The sequence below is a fragment of the Argopecten irradians genome, chromosome 3 (assembly GCF_041381155.1).
Source record: "Argopecten irradians isolate NY chromosome 3, Ai_NY, whole genome shotgun sequence".
Lineage (NCBI taxonomy): Eukaryota > Metazoa > Mollusca > Bivalvia > Pectinida > Pectinidae > Argopecten > Argopecten irradians.
The window spans coordinates 53,786,501-53,809,865 of NC_091136.1; the positions used below are offsets into that span (position 1 = coordinate 53,786,501).

The 23,365-nt window shown below is 34.4% G+C and overlaps 2 protein-coding genes across 2 annotated transcripts in view; one reads left to right on the plus strand and one right to left on the minus strand.

Moving 5' to 3' along the window:
* The window catches only part of LOC138319059 (uncharacterized), a 68,437-nt gene extending 55,323 nt beyond the window's left edge, over window positions 1–13,114 (plus strand). The window contains exons 15-19 of the mRNA XM_069261960.1: window positions 8,391–8,426; window positions 9,768–9,919; window positions 10,038–10,184; window positions 10,400–10,550; window positions 10,692–13,114. Coding sequence (XP_069118061.1) covers window positions 8,391–8,426; window positions 9,768–9,919; window positions 10,038–10,184; window positions 10,400–10,550; window positions 10,692–11,950 — 1,745 coding nt within the window. The 3' untranslated portion in view covers window positions 11,951–13,114. The remainder of the gene's footprint in view (window positions 1–8,390; window positions 8,427–9,767; window positions 9,920–10,037; window positions 10,185–10,399; window positions 10,551–10,691) is intronic.
* A 991-nt stretch (window positions 13,115–14,105) lies between these two features.
* LOC138319060 (uncharacterized) lies at window positions 14,106–23,139 on the minus strand. The gene is made up of 2 exons (XM_069261961.1): window positions 22,637–23,139; window positions 14,106–15,436 (listed from the first exon to the last, which is right to left on the minus strand). The coding sequence occupies exons 1-2, from the start codon at window positions 23,137–23,139 to the stop codon at window positions 14,989–14,991; spliced, it is 951 nt and encodes a 316-aa protein (XP_069118062.1). The 3' UTR covers window positions 14,106–14,988.
* Window positions 23,140–23,365: the final 226 nt, after the last annotated feature.

The following is a 23,365-nucleotide window of genomic DNA, read 5'->3' on the forward strand; positions in this document are numbered from 1 at the left end:
AGTGAAAAGGAACATCGTCAGACTGTAGTATTACAACTAACACAACACAGTTGGACAAGTTCTGTCCACATGTATATAAAACAGTAGTGAAAAGGAACATCGTCAGACTTAGTATTACAACTAACACAACACAGTTGGACAAGTTCTGTCCACATGTATATAAAACAGTAGTGAAAAGGAACATCGTCAGACTGTAGTATTACAACTAACACAACACAGTTGGACAAGTTCTGTCCACATGTATATAAAACAGTAGTGAAAAGGAACATCGTCAGACTGTAGTATTACAACTAACACAACACAGTTGGACAAGTTCTGTCCACATGTATATATAAAACATAGTGAAAAGGAACATCGTCAGACATTAGTATTACAACTAACACAACACAGTTGGACAAGTTCTGTCCACATGTATCGTCAAACTGTAGTATTACAACTAACACAACACAGTTGGACAAGTTCTGTCCACATGTATATAAAACAGTAGTGAAAAGGAACATCGTCAGACTGTAGTATTACAACTAACACAACACAGTTGGACAAGTTCTGTCCACATGTATATAAAACAGTAGTGAAAAGGAACATCGTCAAACTGTAGTATTACAACTAACACAACACAGTTGGACAAGTTCTGTCCACATGTATATAAAACAGTAGTGAAAAGGAACATCGTCAGACATTAGTATTACAACTAACACAACACAGTTGGACAAGTTCTGTCCACATGTATATAAAACAGTAGTGAAAAGGAACATCGTCAAACTGTAGTATTACAACTAACACAACACAGTTGGACAAGTTCTGTCCACATGTATATAAAACAGTAGTGAAAAGGAACATCGTCAAACTGTAGTATTACAACTAACACAACACAGTTGGACAAGTTCTGTCCACATGTATATAAAACAGTAGTGAAAAGGAACATCGTCAGACAACACAGTTGGACAAGTTCTGTCCACATGTATATAAAACAGTAGTGAAAAGGAACATCGTCAGACTGTAGTATTACAACTAACACAACACAGTTGGACAAGTTCTGTCCACATGTATATAAAACAGTAGTGAAAAGGAACATCGTCAGACTGTAGTATTACAACTAACACAACACAGTTGGACAAGTTCTGTCCACATGTATATAAAACAGTAGTGAAAAGGAACATCGTCAAACTGTAGTATTACAACTAACACAACACAGTTGGACAAGTTCTGTCCACATGTATATAAAACAGTAGTGAAAAGGAACATCGACTGTAGTATTACAACTAACACAACACAGTTGGACAAGTTCTGTCCACATGTCCATGTATAAAACAGTAGTGAAAAGGAACATCGTCAAACTGTAGTATTACAACTAACACAACACAGTTGGACAAGTTCTGTCCACATGTATATAAAACAGTAGTGAAAAGGAACATCGTCAGACTGTAGTATTACAACTAACACAACACAGTTGGACAAGTTCTGTCCACATGTATATAAAACAGTAGTGAAAAGGAACATCGTCAAACTGTAGTATTACAACTAACACAACACAGTTGGACAAGTTCTGTCCACATGTATATAAAACAGTAGTGAAAAGGAACATCGTCAGACTGTAGTATTACAACTAACACAACACAGTTGGACAAGTTCTGTCCACATGTATATAAAACAGTAGTGAAAAGGAACATCGTCAGACTGTAGTATTACAACTAACACAACACAGTTGGACAAGTTCTGTCCACATGTATATAAAACAGTAGTGAAAAGGAACATCGTCAAACTGTAGTAATACAACTAACACAACACATATGGACAAGTTCTGTCCACATGTATATAAAACAGTAGTGAAAAGGAACATCGTCAGACTGTAGTATTACAACTAACACAACACAGTTGGACAAGTTCTGTCCACATGTATATAAAACAGTAGTGAAAAGGAACATCGTCAAACTGTAGTATTACAACTAACACAACACATATGGACAAGTTCTGTCCACATGTATATAAAACAGTAGTGAAAAGGAACATCGTCAAACTGTAGTATTACAACTAACACAACACTGTTGGACAAGTTCTGTCCACATGTATATATAAAACAGTAGTGAAAAGGAACATCGTCAAACTGTAGTATTACAACTAACACAACACAGTTGGACAAGTTCTGTCCACATGTATATAAAACAGTAGTGAAAAGGAACATCGTCAAACTGTAGTATTACAACTAACACAACACAGTTGGACAAGTTCTGTCCACATGTATATAAAACAGTAGTGAAAAGGAACATCGTCAAACTGTAGTATTACAACTAACACAACACAGTTGGACAAGTTCTGTCCACATGTATATAAAACAGTAGTGAAAAGGAACATCGTCAGACTGTAGTATTACAACTAACACAACACAGTTGGACAAGTTCTGTCCACATGTATATAAAACAGTAGTGAAAAGGAACATCGTCAAACTGTAGTATTACAACTAACACAACACATATGGACAAGTTCTGTCCACATGTATATAAAACAGTAGTGAAAAGGAACATCGTCAAACTGTAGTAATACAACTAACACAACACATATGGACAAGTTCTGTCCACATGTATATAAAACAGTAGTGAAAAGGAACATCGTCAGACTGTAGTATTACAACTAACACAACACTGTTGGACAAGTTCTGTCCACATTATATATAAAACAGTAGTGAAAAGGAACATCGTCAGACTGTAGTATTACAACTAACACAACACAGTTGGACAAGTTCTGTCCACATGTATATAAAACAGTAGTGAAAAGGAACATCGTCAAACTGTAGTATTACAACTAACACAACACAGTTGGACAAGTTCTGTCCACATGTATATAAAACAGTAGTGAAAAGGAACATCGTCAGACTGTAGTATTACAACTAACACAACACAGTTGGACAAGTTCTGTCCACATGTATATAAAACAGTAGTGAAAAGGAACATCGTCAAACTGTAGTATTACAACTAACACAACACAGTTGGACAAGTTCTGTCCACATGTATATAAAACAGTAGTGAAAAGGAACATCGTCAAACTGTAGTATTACAACTAACACAACACATATGGACAAGTTCTGTCCACATGTATATAAAACAGTAGTGAAAAGGAAATCGTCAGACATTAGTATTACAACTAACACAACACAGTTGGACAAGTTCTGTCCACATGTATATAAAACAGTAGTGAAAAGGAACATCGTCAAACTGTAGTATTACAACTAACACAACACAGTTGGACAAGTTCTGTCCACATGTATATAAAACAGTAGTGAAAAGGAACATCGTCAGACTGTAGTATTACAACTAACACAACACAGTTGGACAAGTTCTGTCCACATGTATATAAAACAGTAGTGAAAAGGAACATCGTCAAACTGTAGTATTACAACTAACACAACACAGTTGGACAAGTTCTGTCCACATGTATATAAAAAGTAGTGAAAAGGAACATCGTCAGACTGTAGTATTACAACTAACACAACACAGTTGGACAAGTTCTGTCCACATGTATATAAAACAGTAGTGAAAAGGAACATCGTCAAACTGTAGTATTACAACTAACACAACACAGTTGGACAAGTTCTGTCCACATGTATATAAAACAGTAGTGAAAAGGAACATCGTCAAACTGTAGTATTACAACTAACACAACACATATGGACAAGTTCTGTCCACATGTATATAAAACAGTAGTGAAAAGGAACATCGTCAGACATTAGTATTACAACTAACACAACACAGTTGGACAAGTTCTGTCCACATGTATATAAAACAGTAGTGAAAAGGAACATCGTCAAACTGTAGTATTACAACTAACACAACACAGTTGGACAAGTTCTGTCCACATGTATATAAAACAGTAGTGAAAAGGAACATCGTCAAACTGTAGTATTACAACTAACACAACACATATGGACAAGTTCTGTCCACATGTATATAAAACAGTAGTGAAAAGGAACATCGTCAAACTGTAGTATTACAACTAACACAACACAGTTGGACAAGTTCTGTCCACATGTATATAAAACAGTAGTGAAAAGGAACATCGTCAGACTGTAGTATTACAACTAACACAACACAGTTGGACAAGTTCTGTCCACATGTATATAAAACAGTAGTGAAAAGGAACATCGTCAGACATTAGTATTACAACTAACACAACACATATGGACAAGTTCTGTCCACATGTATATAAAACAGTAGTGAAAAGGAACATCGTCAAACTGTAGTAATACAACTAACACAACACATATGGACAAGTTCTGTCCACATGTATATAAAACAGTAGTGAAAAGGAACATCGTCAGACTGTAGTATTACAACTAACACAACACAGTTGGACAAGTTCTGTCCACATGTATATAAAACAGTAGTGAAAAGGAACATCGTCATTACCAATGTTATTTGAAAAAATATCAGCAGATAACGGTAATATTTTAATTACATATTATTTGTTTGTTTGATTGATAAATGTAACGGCCTATTAAAAAGTCCCATTATGCTTTCACCAAACTTTGCTTAAATATACATTAACAACCCTTATGAAAGGTTCTTCATTTGGTATCTTTCCAATAATCAATTTGTAAAGAATTCTTGAAATAGAACGGGTTAATTTGTATAGTTAAAAATACCTCGTGTATTTGTATATGTTCGATACCCGGATAGTAAACAAAACAAGTATGGCCGAGAGAGAGGGTAGTTTTGAGCAAACAGTGAGCAATACAATGTTTTATAATTGTTTTAGTATATGATACATATTTGATTTCACAGAATAGAAATGTGTCCTGTCAAAGGTTATATATAGTTTATATAAAGCTTAATACAAAATACGTATTAATCAAAAATAGTGGATGTAAATGGTGAAATGCATACATGGGGCACCACATCGGGTATTTTATCGTACAGATATAAACACCAGGCCGTGACAATTTCGGTGATGATTGGTTGATTTTAACTTTCCTCTCGTGTAATGATTTGAGATAAATATATGAATAAATATCATGCTACTACCAATCTGTTCATAATTTGAGAGTTAGGAGAGCACAGTATATCTAAATACTTAGAACATACGTAAAGAGGTGGACTCATAGCTTACTATATACATATTATTATAACTGCTTTCTTCTTTGGGTATCTTATAACGATATTCTTATGTCTATGAAATATGTGATAGTATATGTAGATGAAAGGTCAATGGAATCGGCGCTAGTCGAGATACATCAATCTGTATGTTGAGACATGTTTGTATTTTCTCTCATATCTACACGTGTAATACTGGCTGATCCAGTGCAATACACTCATGTCGTCTGAGGCTGTATTGCATGGCTACCCATGCAATAAAACCTCGTGACGTCACAGCGTCAACAAAATTACTATTTTCTAGGCACAATTTTAACAATTTCTTTTTGAAATTAAGCTGTATTTACTTTAAAAGATACAAACAACGGGATCTGCGTAGAAAATATCATGCATTTTTTATGTATGGAGATTTGACTTGCAGTCGCGTTTTTTTCAAATTTATTTCAAAATAGCGGAAATTAATACAAGTAAAATTGCAAGAAAACGTAGAGGTATGGGAGAAAAATACTCTTTCATATGTGGATATAAAGGATAGGGATATTCTACCCTCGGGGTCACAAAATCCCTATTCTTCATATCCATGTATGAAAGAGTCTTATAATATTTCTTTGCTCATGATCAACACGGCACTTCTGCATGGGTATATACGTTATTTGTAAAATGTAATGTATATATTACATATCGTTCTTATATATTATATATATATATATATATATATATATATATATATATATATATATATATATTCTCAGTATTCATGTACCCAACACATATGTGTTTGTTAGGACCCAGCACTTTATTGACATATATACCGTTGCATGATTAAATGATTAAATGTTTCTCGATTACGTTTCGTGTGGTTAGAAAAGGATCATCATATATTTCATCAGAGTATGCGTGTATATACATCAAGTACTGATTATCAGGTGCATGGGTCTTAATTATCGCATGGGCATTTTTAAATATAGGCCTACAATTTTATGTACACCGAACGAATTATACTAATCAAAGACTATTTATATTAGTAAAAACGTTAGTATTAGAGTGAACTAAGGGGATATAAATATTGTCAGACTATTGGAGTTTCATCCTTAAAAAGACACAACATATATTATTTTGACCCTTGATGCTACCTGGTGGACTATCATTTGCCGTCAGTACGTAGTTCTTAGTATCGTATACATGTACGTAGTAAAAAGGAAAAGGGAATTGAAACTGAAATATCTCTATTTTCACGAGTGTGCATATTTTACGCTGAACGTGAATTATGTTTATTAGCATTCAGCCCATTTGTGTCCATAGAAAAAGTTCGATTTGTGAAGCAAGTCTTAAAGTTTATGTGCTAAATAAAATATGTAAGAAAAAATAAGTTCGTGATGCCTGCTAGGACTTTACCAGTCTTATTAAATCGGATCATGATCACTTGTCATGGATATATCCGATAATGCCGATATCGTCGTTGACCCTGTTGTCTCAAACACTGGTCTTTATAAGTTTATATTCGGTCTTCGATGGAGTAGAAAATGTAGGCTTACCAGACTTTGTATGTATGTATACATCACTGTATTATTATAAAAAAAAGAAACAAAGTATTACATCTATATAGCAGGTAATGATATGGCGTGTTTGTGTTTACCTTCATTTGTTTACGAGTTTTGTCGAGCCACCCCATGGAGGGCCTCATCAGGTAACACAAACGTGTGTACATTTCAATAAAGCTAGATTAGACCCTATATGCATCTATATTGTATAAATCATTATTACAAAATGCATAAGATCAGCAATTACCATTGTAATAATTCTTTTGTTAATTGCTTGCTTTCCATTCAAGAACAAAACTTTTTGAATAGTTTTAGCCTAGTTTTATATAGACACTACATATAAATACATACAGGTACAACATGTATTTGTAGGTCCACGCGTGGAATGCGTGGGTTCGTAACGTGCAGTCGATCGCGATCGAGCAACTTGACCGCTAAATTGTCGTTGTTTGAAGAATTGGTCTCGCTCTTCACCAAGTTCCAACGGACCAATGTGTGTTCGCTGACACGTATTTGGCGAGTTGCGTTCGCAATGCATGATGTTGAAGTTTGTCAGGGAAATTCCACTTTTTATGTGCCTACGCATGCGTACCAGATTGTTTTGGCATTGGGGCGGAACTACGGATTTCCCCCTCTCCGAAGAGGGGTTTTGTATTGTTTTTGAAAAACATGGAAATGTTAGGCATTTTTTGTTTGAGGATATTTTCATAAGGATATATGCTCTACTATTCAGTAAAGTTTGGTACTTTATGACGATATTTTTCACCCCAAAACATAATGGGGCTTTAAAATCCAGGGTCATGTAAGGACGGCCTCCCGTGCATACGGTGTGTTGCGTGTACGAAGTTTGTGGTGTGTGTTTTGGAAGGCTGAGATGTATTTGTGTTGTGTTTTCTTTATAGTGGTACTAATGCCCTTTTTCTATTATATTTACGGAAGACACCAAGCAACACATCCCACCCGCCCACATTGTGCTGACAACGGGCGAACCAGTAGTCATACTCTCGTTATGCTGAGCGCTAAGCAGAAGCAGATCTAGAAACTTCCACTTTTATAGACTATGGTTTGTCTCGGCCCTACTAACAGTGCCGTATTTATATCTTATATTTTATTTGTGGAAGCAGTTTTGTCTCGCAATATTGACGAGACCATAATTATGTAGTCAAACTATGTTCTAATAGGCTTTTAATTACATGTATAATTAGTTATTTATCTGTATCTGTGTATGTTCTATACTTTCAACAGTGTCAACAGAATGATAAATACATGACAAAGGAAACAAATAAATAAATATGCATGTATATACAACGGCCAAATAATTTTCGATTAACAACTTCATTTTTCATATTTTGGTAAGATAAAGATTTAGATATATAAGGATTGTTTACCCAAACAATGTATTCAGTTATTCGATATGCAATATTTTATCCAAATGCCCCTACAAGTGTGGCTCATTGTCACTACCCAATTTTCATCTAACATCATGACTGGAACAAAACGATTTTTCATTGATATTGTGAACAACGTAAATGACGAATGAAGATCGTTTTCCAGTTAATCAATTACTAATTTGATTTTATCGAATATTTTCAGCTCTTTGGTTTCCATGGCTTCACGACTTCAAACTTGTTATCTACTTTGGGTGTTCTGTTGATTATTGTTATTTTGATTTTTTGATGAAACAAAAATATTACTTATATACCAATGATTAAGATAAGGCCTATAATACAAGTCGTCTTACAGGTTCATTCTTGTTATGTTTCAGTGTTCATTCCAGAAACGAAAAGTGAATGTCGTTATGGTAAGATTGTGTAGATAAGTATAACTATCTTGGTAAATCTATCATTTCAGATATATCTACTTTAATGCAGTGATATTAATCAACTGATCCCTGTTAATCACTATGTTCTCTATATTTAATCATTTGTCGATCGTATTGTTTCTCAAGTAGGGAGTTCAACAAAAATACTTTGTATGAAAAAAATTAAAGGGACAATGCTGTAACATAACCACAAAACAAAATATGGCATACGTGCATTATTCTACATTCCTAAGGAAACATACAATAGAAATATTGACAAAATCCACGGCATTGTTAAGAATATAAATACATACTGTTGAAATTCAAAATCGTATAGCAATACGATTAAGCAGGTACAATATGTACGTAGTACCCACACCAGAGCCAATGTCAGGTATGTTAAACAAATGCAATACATATCTACCGAGGAGTGAATGATTTTTTTAGGCAATAAGGTTAACATACTTCTGTTAAAGCGATTTGAGTTGTTCTAGACAATAGTTGCTTTCGACTGACAAGGGCCAAGATTGGCATACAAGGCGTCCGACCACAATGTGTAATCGCGGACAGCGAGCAAGTTCGAACATTTCACACGCCTTTCACCACAATGTACTCTTGGAGTGAATTTTCTCTTTAATGATGCAATTCAGTCTAAGAGTACATTAAAATTTGCACATATATCGGAAACAAACCAATTCCAATAGAAATTAGATTAGTTGATCATACTGTGATATGCTAGAAAAGCCCACTGTTGTGAAATGTATGTGAAATGATCAAACTCGCATACTGTCCGCAATTATACATAGTGGTCGGATGTCTTGTAAGCCGAACTCTAGCCTTTGCTAGTGTAGTAAAGAATATTTTGTCTAGAACTACTCAAATCGCTCTTACAGAAGTGTGTTTACGTTATTAGATGCATGTTCTTGTCTAAAAATAATTTCATCAAATCCTCAGTGATTATGTATTGCATTTGTTTCACGTGCGTAACTTTGGCTTAGGTATGGGTACAACGTACACGTTGTGCCTGCTTAATTGTATTGATCAACGATTTAGAATTACAACAGTATCAGTCAAAATACTTAACAATGTCATGAAAGTTGCCAATAGTTTTTGTTATGTTTCAAAAAGAATGTAGAACAATGCATTTATGTCATATTTTGCGTCGTGGTTATGTAACAGAAATTGATTTGTCCCTTATAAGCAATATCATTTTCTATTAGACTTCGGTGTTATTTTTAATAACTGATGAATAACGCTATTTGAGTGAGTCTGTCGCTGTTGATGTAATTGTTTGAAATAGACACTGAGTTCATTATACATGTTATCCTCTTGTGAATGTAGAAGGAAACCTTTGCAACAGATATCTGCTTCAATACGTGAACGATGCGAACATCACAGCTTCGTCATCAAAGGAGGGCTATGGTCCAGAGATGGGGAGATTAAACTCTAGCTCTTCGTGGACCAGTGATGGCCTTTCGGACCAGTATATACAGGTGTCAACCATTATCAATCGTAATCGAGACAAAATTTATCCAAAAGTAATTTTTGTAAAACTGTAAACATCCTTAAACCCATCTTACTTCCGTGATGAAATAATGTTCTTTGTAACAGGTTGACTTTGGGACGCAGGTGAACATTACTTGTATTGCAACGACAGGTGATGGACTGAGTAGCAGTCATGTTCGTTCTTATAGCCTGTCCTACAGCTCAGACGGAAGCCAGTGGTTACCATATCTAGACATTCATGAACAAGAAAAGGTAGAGCATTAAAATTTACGAATAATTCATTCAGAAATGACATTCATTAATTCATTAAAAAATAATGGAACGATACTTATGAATGAAAAACATATTAATAACTTAAAAACTAACAATATAAGCATGCTCCCTGAATAAATTTTGCCATACTGTTAAATAAAACAATCACTTCTGAAATCCTGACGAAACAACACTTTCATCATTTATACTTACAGCTGTTTCCGGCGAATGATTTGTCCAATTATGCCGATACAGTGATAAGACATCTGGACAGACCTTTATACGCCATGTCTATACGTATCTTTCCAATCACCTATGTCACTAAGTCCTCGTTAAGATTCGACATCATCGGCTGTGGATTCCCAAGTGAGTTTTTGCCATGAAATGCTAGAACATATGCTTCCAAATAATTACTAGACAATAACTAAATTAGTAAAAATTGTCAACAGCATCCAGAATACCTTGAATAAGTAGTCAGTTGAACATAAAAAGATATTTCTTTTGTAGTAGAAACAGTAGAAACTACAACAGCAGTAGCAAACACAACGACAACAGCAACAGAAACAACTTCAACAGATGAAACATCTACAACTGTAGCAGAAACAACAACAGCAGCAGAAACAACAACAGCAGCAGAAACAACTATAACGACAGCAGAAACAACTTCTTCAACAGCAGCAACAACAACAATAACATTTGAAATATCTACAACTATAGCAGAAACAACAGCAGAAACAACAGTAACACCTGAAACATCTACAACTGTAGCAGAAACAACAACAGCAGGAACAACAGCAACAACTACAGCGCAAGCAGAAACACCAACAGCAGCAGAAACAACATCAGGAACAGAAACAACTACAACGAAAGCAGAAACACCAACTTCAACAACAGCAGAAACAATAACAGTTGCAGAAACAAGTACAACAACAGAAACTACTACAACGGCTGTAGACATAACTTCAACAGGAGCAGAAACAACAACAGCAGAAACAACAGTAACAGTTGAAACATCTACAACTGTAGCAGAAACAACAGCAGGAACAACAGCAACAACTACAGCGCAAGCAGAAACACCAACAGCAGCAGAAACAACATCAGGAACAGAAACAACTACAACGAAAGCAGAAACACCAACTTCAACAACAGCAGAAACAACAACAGCAGAAACAACAGTAACAGTTGAAACATCTACAACTGTAGCAGAAACAACAGCAGGAATAACAGTGACAGCAACAACTACAGCACAAGCAGAAACAACAACAACAGCAGAAACAACAAGATCGGCAGCAGAAACAACTTCTACAGGAGCAGAAACAACAACAGCAGCAGAAACTACTACAACGGCACCGGAAACAACTTCAACATTAGCAGCAATAACTGTCACCGCTTCATCAGAAACAACAACGTCTGAAATGGTATCCACATCAACAGCAGAAGGTCCAACAGCAACAGTTCCAACTCCATACATCACTTCAAACCATGAGGCTTTTTGTGCGTGCAATTGTATATTAATAAGTAACATGACGCTTGAAATCGACAGTTTAGAACTAGCAAGAAAACTTGAACAATTGATAAATGCAACAAAGATTGCAAAAAATGATACCATCGCTGCCACCATGAAGAAAAAAAGTGCGTCTGACGATCGTCAGAGCGCGTACACTATGGGCGCTCTCGGTGCTTCATTACTTTCCGTAACTGTAGGAGTATTTGTAGTTTTGGACATTTCTCGATTTATTTGTAGTAGCTTTTGCAATAAATCTTGATTTATTTGATACTATCCTATAAGAGAACAATTAATTCATTTCACGGATAAATAAACATCAAATGCACATATCACGAGTGATATACCCTGATAATCAACTAAGCAACGGCATTAGAACTAACTCTACTTACGTGTGTATTTAATTATATTTTGCTAAAATTACGTTTCTTTAAAAACGAACATGAATGTCAATGATATCATCTTGTTATTTATTAACATATTTTAGTTTTTAGGTCACTTAAGACGGAATATATTCTATTCTAATCACCTTTTGTCCGTCGTCGTGCGTCGTGCATCGTATGTTCGTAAACAATTTACATTTACGACTTCTTCTCGAAAACTACTGAAGCAAGTTCCATGAAATTTTGGATAAACTTTCTAAGGCATAAGACCAATAGATATTGTGAATTGTATTGTTCCCACCCCCAGTGCGATATGGGAGGGGTCAAAAGGGAATAAAAGGGTTAAAATTTCAAAAATCTTCTTCTCAACTCGCAGATGTGGTAGAATCAAATACTCTCCATAGATTGAAATGTATCAAGGCTCTCTACCAAGATTGTGAATTTCATTGCCCTGGGGTCTCAGATTTTTCCCCGAGGATGGAGTCAAACTAACATAGTTTATATAGGAAAAACACATTAATGTGTAATGCTCAATTTTCATAGGAAATGAGTCAAACTTAGTTAGAATTATTAGCCTGAGATAGAATCTTAACGTCACATCCATAAAGGTTCTGGGTGACCCCCAGGGGCCAGAGGGGCGGGGCAAATATAGGTCAAAATGGCTAAAATTCCAAACTTAACCAATCGCAGATATGGTAGAATGAAATACTCCTCTTAGATTGAAAGGTCTCAAGGCCTTCTACCAAAATTGTTAATTTCATGGCTCTGGAGTCTCAGATTTTCCCCTGGGAAGGGGGTCAAATTTAATATAATTTATTAAGAAAAACACATTTATGAGTATTTTAGGCTCAATTTTCATAGGAAATGAGTCAAACTTAGTTAGAATTATTAGCCTTAGTGAGATAGCATCTTAACACTACATCCATATATGTTCTGGCTGGCCCTCAGAGGGGCGGGGCCAAAAGGGGACAAAATGGCTAAAATTTCCAAATTCTATTCTGCACTCGCAGATGTGGCAGAATCAAATACTCTCCATAGATTGAAAAACAAATACTCTCCATAGATTGAAAAACATCAAGGCCTCTACCAAAATTGTGAATTTCATGGCTCTGAGGTCTTAGATTTTCTCCTACGGAGGGGGTCAAATTTTCTTTAATTTATTTAAGAAAAACACATTTATGAGTATTATTTGCTCAGTTTTCATCTTTAAAATTAGGTAATCTTCTGTAATAATCTCTATTTGGCCGCTCGTCCTCATGGCCTGCTCCAGACAATTACTGTGTGAAACATCATTTGATCATATTTCCATAGATGTATAGTGTAAACCTAATCGACTGTGTTTGTAATGAGGGATATGGCATTGCACAGTCATGCCCATGGATGATAAGTTATATAATGGTCCTCTGATATCCAGTGAATTTTGCCCAGATGCTATTGTTGAATATTTCGTTAGTGTAATACGACCTGGAACGTCAAGTCTAGACGTCAATAGATAAAGACATGACGTCATGCATAGACGTCTATAGATAAATACATGACGTCATGCCTAGACGTCAATAGATAATTATATGACGTCATGACTAGACGTTAATAGATAAAAACACGACTTAATACATAGACGTCAATAGATAAAGACATGACGTCATGTCTAGACGTCAATAGAGAAAGACGTGACGTCATATCTAGACGTAAATAGGTAAAGACATGGCGTCATGCCTAGACGTCAATAGATAATTATATGACGTCATGACTAGACGTTAATAGATAAAAACATGACTTAATACATAGACGTCAATAGATAAAGACATGACGTCATGTCTAGACGTCAATAGAGAAAGACGTGACGTCATATCTAGACGTAAATAGGTAAAGACATGGCGTCATGCCTAGACATCAAAAGATAAAGACATGATGTCTTGTCTAGACATCAATAGATAAAACATAACTGCATGCTTAGACGTCAGTAGATAAAGACATGACGTCAAGCATATACGTCAATATATAAATACATGACGTCATGTCTAGACGTCATGCCTAGACGTCAGTAGATAAAGACATTACGTCATGATTCCAGGAGGAGGTAATTACAAAATGACTGCAAACGCTAAAATTTTGGCATCATCCTTTGGCAATGAAATCCTTGGATATGTAGGCTGTTGTAGGTTTGCGATCAATTAGTGTTTTGATTAATTACAATATAGCGCTTAAACAATCAAATATTCAATATTTAAAGAACAATTGCCGTTTGAATACGAATTAAATGTATGGGATGGGAGATTGTAGATTTGCATTGGCCATTTTGTATCAAGAAATGGGGGAAAAAACAACTAAATGCTATGTCATATTCCAGGGTGATTTTCTCATTTCTGTTGATCGTTGCACAGTGGTTCTGCGATATATTCATATATTCATATGTTATACGGATGACAATAAATTAAGAAAACGCTAGTGCGATTCCACTTTTTCTCCAAGCTAAGTTATGTCGGCAACCTCGAGACAATATTTGTAAAAATACGACAGACGCTGTTTAGGAGCAAAAAGTGTATTTATAACAGTAAAGGATTTTTTAAAAACAACATCATATATATATTGAAAGAAGAGTTTGCTGAAGATCGGTATTAGATTTCAAAACGAGGATCACAAGCGTAACACAATTTCTTCATGTAGAGTAGAAATATTTCACGCTTACATTAAAAAAAACTATTTTCTTGACGATAAAACATTTCATTTAATGTCTACAAGAGTAACTAAATATGTCTACACTCTAAGTAAATGTTTCTGTACATTTGTGTGATCCTGTTTCCTCTGTCTGAAACAGTACAACATATCGATAATTAAAAAACTATATATATATTGATGAAATCCATAGAACCTTTCACCAGAATGTTAAAAAACACATTTTTCTCATACAGGTCAATTACGGTTTGTCGACATTGTTCGATTGGATGTTTGTTGTTTTAGTATTGTTTTTAGAGGTTTCAACCGGCGCCAAGGTCCTTTTCCTATGTCGAATGATCAGATAAACTAACAAATTTAGTACACCGCCAACATTCGAAAACGTTGTGACGATTTGGAATATCACTACTGGTGGTACAGTAAAGAGATTCCAAATGCCGTTGGCAGCAAGAGCCCACCATTGGACAAAGAATGCTGTGAGAAACAGGAACATGTTCCTGGCCGCTCTGTGTGACGCTTTAACACTGGCACTGGCGCCACCTAGTGCCGACTCCAAACGCTTGGCCTCGGTTGTGATACGATACCAGGTAAGTGCGTATAGTACTGAGTTGACCGTTAGGATCAAGCACATAGAGCCAGTGGTCAAGACTATGTTACTAATCCGAGCTGTCACTCCGTCTAGGAAACAGCTGAAATATAAAAAATAAGAGATATTAAAACCGAAATTGATAATCAAATTCAGGCAATAGGAATAGTCTGTCTCATACTCCGGCTGAAAATCAAACAAGCAATAAAAATTATAGATGATACGGTTGATGAATGGATGCGGAAATGTAACCCCTGGTAAAAGTACATGTTTACGCTATTATCATATAAAACATACACTGTTTGTTATACCCCTATAAAATAGTTTCTATATAAAGTCTATTGAACAAAATGCCAATAAATAAACTGCCCGTCGAGCGGTCCAAAGAACTGGTAAAATCGACTGTTAAAATGTGCTGTTGGACCGGAGTGACGTCACACCTACAATTCGTGACGTCAATGCATTGTTTTGAGTCAATGGGTATAACAATATAGTTATCGACAGGGTTTCGGGCAACAGATGATATGTTGGACCCTCAAGCAAACTGTTGATCGAGGCCTTCGGCCAGTTTGTCTTCGGGTTCAACATATCATATGTTGCCCTCAATCCCAGTCAACAACTGTATAATGTTGCCTTTCGATTATCAGCCAATGTCATTTATGGATGTGCCAGGTTAAGAAATTGTAGGAAAGCCATATTACTCGCCGATATACTACCGAAATACGGTCAGTACCAGACAACTGCACCACATGGGTTGCAAATGGATTTGGGAAAATAAAATATCAATCATTCTAATTATTTTTTATTTAAATGGATGCAAGTGAGGCATATGCTCAACTACATATTTATGTTTTCAACATCATCACAAAAGTATGTAATGAATCTTTTAGACAAAAGAGTATGATAATGATAAAGTGAGTGCTGATCCAGCAATAGACACGGGTTTGGATATATATACCGTATGATAGGTCAGAATATAACCATACTCATATCAATACCCCAAAAATTCTAAATAAATGCTGATTCTACCATTTTACTTGCTATTGTTTATTTTTGATTTGCACACGGTTGATAACGCGAACAGGGGCCATACTTGATAGAAAGCATTTCCATTTCTAATAGTTATTATTTCGAAATCGTGCAACATAATGTAACGTTACTAAATTCAACCACCCGTCATGAGGAAAGTTTAGATAATTAAATTATATTAACCTTGTAGATTCAACGAAACGACATCCTTATAAAATGTAATATTATTTGATTTGATTTTTCGTCCTGTTCCTCCCTTCCCTATTAGAAGAAATAATATCTTGCTTTATTGCTTTCTGAAATGTTATTGATAGAGTATGATTGGTGAGGTATACAGGGATCCTGGTTCACGTTGTTACCGGCGAGTGCTGTATTTACATACACTAGTGTCCGTAAGAAGATATTAATGTTCCAGAGCGATGGTGTCTAATGATAAAGCCATGTAGCGTGTTTATTAGCAGGATATTGTATTGTGCATGAACTAATGTGCATAGAGGTTTATGTACTGATCTAAAAGTGCATACATGGTGTTAACAAATGCACCCATGCAATGGCTACCTTTAAAAGTGTAATGATATTTTCTTAACATTGTCCATTTAAAGCTTTCTATCATCATTGACGTCAATGGTCATATTTTTAAAGGCTCTTGGATGGGTTTTATGCAGTGCATAAACCATTCGACAAGTGTACACAAATGGAGGTCTCAGATTGGCTGAAATTTCGATAATATTAGATTTACGTGAATATTAGTATACATGAGTTATGGGGTATGCTGAAATACATGGGAGCACTTTTAAACTGCTTTGTTTCCATGGAAACAAAATGAGTGACTCTGACTCGAAATAAAAAAATTACGACTGTAGCCTTCGTGTTGTTGTAGATATGTTTAGTTTAACATATATCATTAGGAAATCAAATATAATTCTGTTTTCACACTTTATTCAATTCAAATAGGTGTTATCTACAAAAGAGGAAAAGATAGTCTCCTATTTTGTAGAGTTATTCGATATTTCTTTCCCATTATTATTTGATTTCCGTCATCAATAGCTGTTATCTTTGTTAATTGTAATAAAAATCCAAGAATATAAATGCACTTATTTTAAAGTGTAAATGGTAGTTTACAAAATTCTATCACTAATTGTTGTTTTATTTAGGTATATTTAAAATTTAAAATCTGCATGAAAAATGCTGACTTTTAGACAAATCTGAATGGCTACGTTTCAGTCTTTTTTCTCGATTTAAATTTCTTATACTTATGACATGTTTTAAAATGATAGTACAATGAAATTAGTAATGCACCTAGACATTAAACCCCACCTTTCAAATGACAGAATAAAAAAGCTAGTTAAGCATGTTTTGACATTTTAGACATGTTTCACTGTAGTTGTTTTAAAGTGTTTAATATGATAAAAAACTTTTCTTTTGATTTGATTCTGAAGAAAACTTAGAACTCGTTATGACTCGAAAATAAACAAATGATGACGTGTTTTATGAAGTATTCTATAAAACACTCTTTATAAGGTATTTATTCCAGTTTTATTTCCTTTAAATGGCTAAATTGGGCTTCTTCAATCTAATAGAACTTATTAGATGTTAGCAATATTGATTACTCCTTAAAAGACCACGACTCATGGATCCTTTGAAGAACGCATAACATTATCAGGTATCTTGGGTCTAAAGAAACATATTCTAGATGGTTTTATGTTCAAATATATATTGGCTGTAGGTGAAAGTAAGCTAGCTGGAGAGATTATCGTATAACTTTATGCAAATGATTAACAGACAACAATTAAAATGTAAAACAGAGGTTAAAGAAGGAAAGATTATTGCGTACGAATAAATGGAATTCTGTGAACGTAATCACAATATAAACAGATTAAGCTTTTAAGGTATCAAACCAATGGTATGTTTTAATGACAACCATTATGTGAAAAAATGTGATCATATTGATTTCAGGTCCAATTTTCGTTTCTTTATAAAAGATTTATTTTAACGAAACGTGACTAGAATATATAACATCTATTATGTCGTATATCAAAGTGCTTCGTTCTACTGATATTATTTAGAGATAAATTCCAAAAGAAGTCATTTTATCTTGGCAGATGAAGTCGATGAATCAGATACTTAATATTTTCGTATATATAAAACTTGATGTGTCACAATGGGCCGACGTGTAATTAAGAGCTTTAATTAACTCTCTAGTGAATAAATTTGTATTTTACAAAATCATATGATGTTCGAAGTTTAACTTATTGGAATAGCACTACAGATGTCGGCCGTCACAGGTTTGTGTCTGCCTCTATTCAGGAAAAGTGAAGTAACAGATCAATCGACTTGAATTATTAAATACAGATTCATTCCATATTGGTAAGTTATATTCCTTTAGAAACAAAAGTAACCACAAAATTATTTTTTGTGATATTGTAACATTCCAAAGCATCTCACTCGTACAAAATTTACCAATAGTCACTCATCATTTAAACTGTTTCACTTTAAGCTGTAGCTCATGTTCGTATTTTATTTTAAAAAAATGTTATATTTTGTCTACAAGTTTTAACTCGAAATTTTCGACGTCGTTTTGTTAGTATTCAATCTTATTTGTTTAAACCATTAATGTTTATCAATAGTATTTTTATGTTATCTGTTAAAATAAGAAATGTAGAGAAAGAATTAATAAATGACAATAACAACAAACATCTGTCTAAATTGTTATTCCGTAGATTGGGCATGAAATACAGCTACGGTCACTTTTTACGTCAAAGAAAGGACATAAATAACGGTTAATATATGACAGCTCTCTTAGTGTAACACCTAAGTTAGTACAATACCAGGATAACTTCTGAGCGATGTCAACCATGAACAAATCGATAAAACAGAAGTACTAATTACACTTCAAAGGTGCGAATTACTCATTGAAAATGAATAAATGACAGGCTAGACTACCGAAATATCGATTTTCGTCATTATAATTCAACTGTTTTCCCAGGTATCCTGACAAGTGAAGCATCAACCTCATTGGATGATTAAGTTATCTTAAACACTACATCGGGGTATATAGGGTACATGTAGCATTTGTTTGAAGTAAGTATGAAACTCTCGCTTCTTTCAGGCGTGGGTTAAGATCACATGTAAGGAATCTTGATGATTAAAACCTTTGGCCATTAAAACCTTTCATTAATGTGTGTAATCAGCATGATGTAAACTGTAGTACAGCAACAATAATATATGTACGTTGCTAACAAAGATGTATTTACCCGAACAGCTGACCATACGACGTAAAGAGTATTTGGATAGCAACGAGTTAATCAGTGTGCAGTAAGAGCTCTCGGTAAAGGACTTTTTTTCGGTCTAACAAGACCATGCATATATTTGTACTGTTATAGAAATCGATGGTTACGAAAAGGCTATTTAAATATTGAACTGTGACTTAAATATATTGTTCTCTTAATTCCGACCGTCCTTTTGTTTATTTCCAATGTGGCGTAAATCTTACATCTCACGGTTTATTACAATAGGATTCTAAATGATATTTATATCACGAGAATATTTGAAATATCAGATTGGTAAAAATATCAACTGAGTTTTTTGAAAACAAAATGACAATGGTTTATATTCGACGATAATAGAAAATGAAAATAAAGAAATCGAAATAAACTCTTTGCACAAGGCTATTTTTCATTGAATTTGTAGGAATGACGACCAATGTTCTTTTTAAGGATAGGGGATATAGAGGTATCGATTCAGTGTCTGGATGTCTCTTAACTGGACTCCTGCAGCTAAAGGTTTTGTTTCGAAAAATAGAATATCGTAGTATGACGCATATAGGTCCGTTTCAACCTAAAGGTGACCATTTGCAAAATGAAAACAAACACAAATGTCAAACTATGAGGATTGTAAATACACATACTTTACATTTAATATATATTTAGATGATCTTATTTCCGAAAAATGGTATCGAATCATTCTATGTTTGCATAGAGCTAATCAGAGGATTAATTCACCAATGACTTGTATCATTCAAAGGAAGAAGACACGGCTTAAATATAATTTATTAAAAGTGGTGCTGCAAAGCCCCCATACCGATAAATGAAGAAAATCATAGTTAAATAAAGATATTTATTCAATATCAGCTAGACTGAGAATTTATCAAAATCAGTATATCGTTAAGTTCCAGGCTCCGATTTCTTGCAACAAAACTGCAAACTTCATTAAAAACTTTTTTCTGCAATCTATGTAAAAATTAATTGAAGCAAATATTTTTTTTACTTAATTTGTTACGAGAAATCTGGGTCGTATGGCGTAAGGGGTTTGATCGTCGCACAGTAATCGGGATGCTCAGCATTCGACTCACCATCTTGTCTCTTTGTATATTGTTTGTCAAGCTACAGAAATCATTTGTTTTGACATACGAAATAGAGATTTTAAAATGTTGAATTGCATGTGGTATCATAACTGCAATATTGCAGCTCAAAAGACTTTTAGACAGAAAAAGTTGTCGTCTTAAGAGCTACAATTGGTGCCTTTTACTGCTAATGGAGCAAAGTTATGGTTATGCAAACCATTATTTAAACATTTGTATGTATTTTATCGTATTTGTTTTATATCGCTTACTACTAGGCAATAAAATTGAACCATATGAATTATCAAATTCTCAGCGAGACATTTTGTTTTACATATACACATATGAAGGCCTTTCTGAAGAGGATTTATACAACAAGTCTACAAAGTATGAATTTGAAGGTTTTTTGAGCGGTACGGTAGATATTAAGAATGGTAGTTATGTTCGTTTTCGACAAAAATAATATATAAATGCTTGTATACGCACAAAATAATTGGAAACCTACAAAAAAGTATAGAAAATTGTGCCCGTGTGATTTTCGGAGGCACTGCTCCACTAGGACACATAGGGACCAATTCGTACCTGGCCGAAAGGTATAGTAGGCCGGGTACGTATATTCGTTCTAGTGATATCACGCTAATTACTTAAAAAGTTAAAAAAATGCAAAAAAAAAAAAAACAAATGCAAAAAAAAAAAAATAAATAAAAAAAAAAATAACAAAATCTCACGATGTATCTCTTCACTCTGCTTCAATTGGACAAAGAAAAATTAATTGAGATAATTTTGTGATTGTTTGTCTACTTTTTGATAGTTTTTTTTTTTCTAAGAAACAATAGAACGCAATCTTGAACAAGCTTTTCATTAACCGATAATACGTAAGCACTTCAAAACCACCATTAGGTGATATACTAAGTCTAGGATGGTTTCCAGATGAAAACCGAATCTCAAAATGGACAACATGGATAATTATTTTCATAATTTACATAATTTATACATGATTAGGCTGGTTACCATAGCGACAGAAGCTGCAATAATACACAACTCGCATACTTATTGTAACAAGGATGCACTCGATTTTTAAGTTTAAAAATTGAATTCCTAAATAACAGGTTTGGGTGGAGGAGTGGGCAAAACGCGCCCAAACAGTACAAAGTACTGTAATAAAATGTTTCTTTTAAAGGAATTTATGTAATCAACTCCAGTTTACATATTTTCAAAAATCTGTTTATATCTATATTAGTTATACATTCCAGTCTACATCTTATTTTTACCAACCTCAATTTCTAGGATGATTTATTATGCTATCAGGATAAGTTACATTTTTTTCTTTTTCTTTCCTTGCAATCTTATCTGACTAAAACGCATTTGTTGCGAAAAAATAAAAGCTGAAAAACATTTTAACGTTTTAATAACTTTGTTTATCCATTTAATCAAGTTTTTATCTATCTGATTAGAGCACGATAAACCAGTAGAAAATCCATCCTATCGAAAGATGCCATATACACATTCGAGCTGATTTTGAAGAAAAAATGTCGTTTCAAAGTCGTAATTACTGTAATGCTTACTTTGCAATTTAATAAGTAGTAGTATTGACAATTTGGATGACTGATTAGAAAAGAATGTTCTATTGTTTCAGTCTGTATACATTAGTTGATATCTACCAGGAAAATTAAAGTTTCAAAGGACAGTTTATAATTTACCTTTATCAAGAAATCTTCATCAATTTTAATACTACCTCGCAAAACTATGATTAAATTTAAATTTTAATGCGAGAAGGCATGCCGGCAGAGAGTAATTGAGGCAAAACAAAGGTACAATTATAGTATCGTCGCATCAGTTTGCTATTTTCCTGATTATTGAACTAAATCGTACACAAATAACAATAGACCTTATTTGATATGTTATTTCTAAAACTGAACAAGAAAGTTAACTTACTATGCTCCTGTTGGTCCGAGTTGTCCCGTCGACAACAGTATCATTGCTATCAGGAATGGTGTTCCGAACGTCCATAACAACAGACGCCAATCACGCTTACCAAAGTCAATGTTCTTCCCGAAATATATCAGAACAAATACATTGATAGCTACCACGTTGACCATCAGAGTTTGAGCGAACACAAACTCGACAAGGTTGACACCATAAAAATTGCAGAGCGAGGCAGGCCATACATGGTCCTTCGTCAATAGGATATGCAGATGATCAAGTGAATGACAGATGTTGAAACAGGCATCGCAGGTAGCCAGATATACAACAAGCCTCTCACTTTTAGACCAACTGAAAAATGTTCGAAGTCCATGCTGTTTAAAAGAGGCTACGATTATAAACAAGGCAGACGATAAACTCAGAAAAATGCAAGTTATTGCCAATATGTGCAACTCATAAAAGGCACCATTGTCTAATCCAAAAACCGGTAGGTCATATCCATTCCTGTAGGTCATTATTACAAATTCTTCGCATTCAAAACTATTCTTAGAAACCTCATACAGTAAGTAAGTGAATAACAGCGGGTATCAATGCACGCAGCTTGCTATCTCGGACCTCCAGTTGTACGCATCGATCTGACAATGTGCTGATCCGATCTTAGCAACATTCTGAAACTCACCTGACACGCTTCAAAAATCATTAATCATTATCTTAATTTGCTTGGACAAATCACAGCTTAGC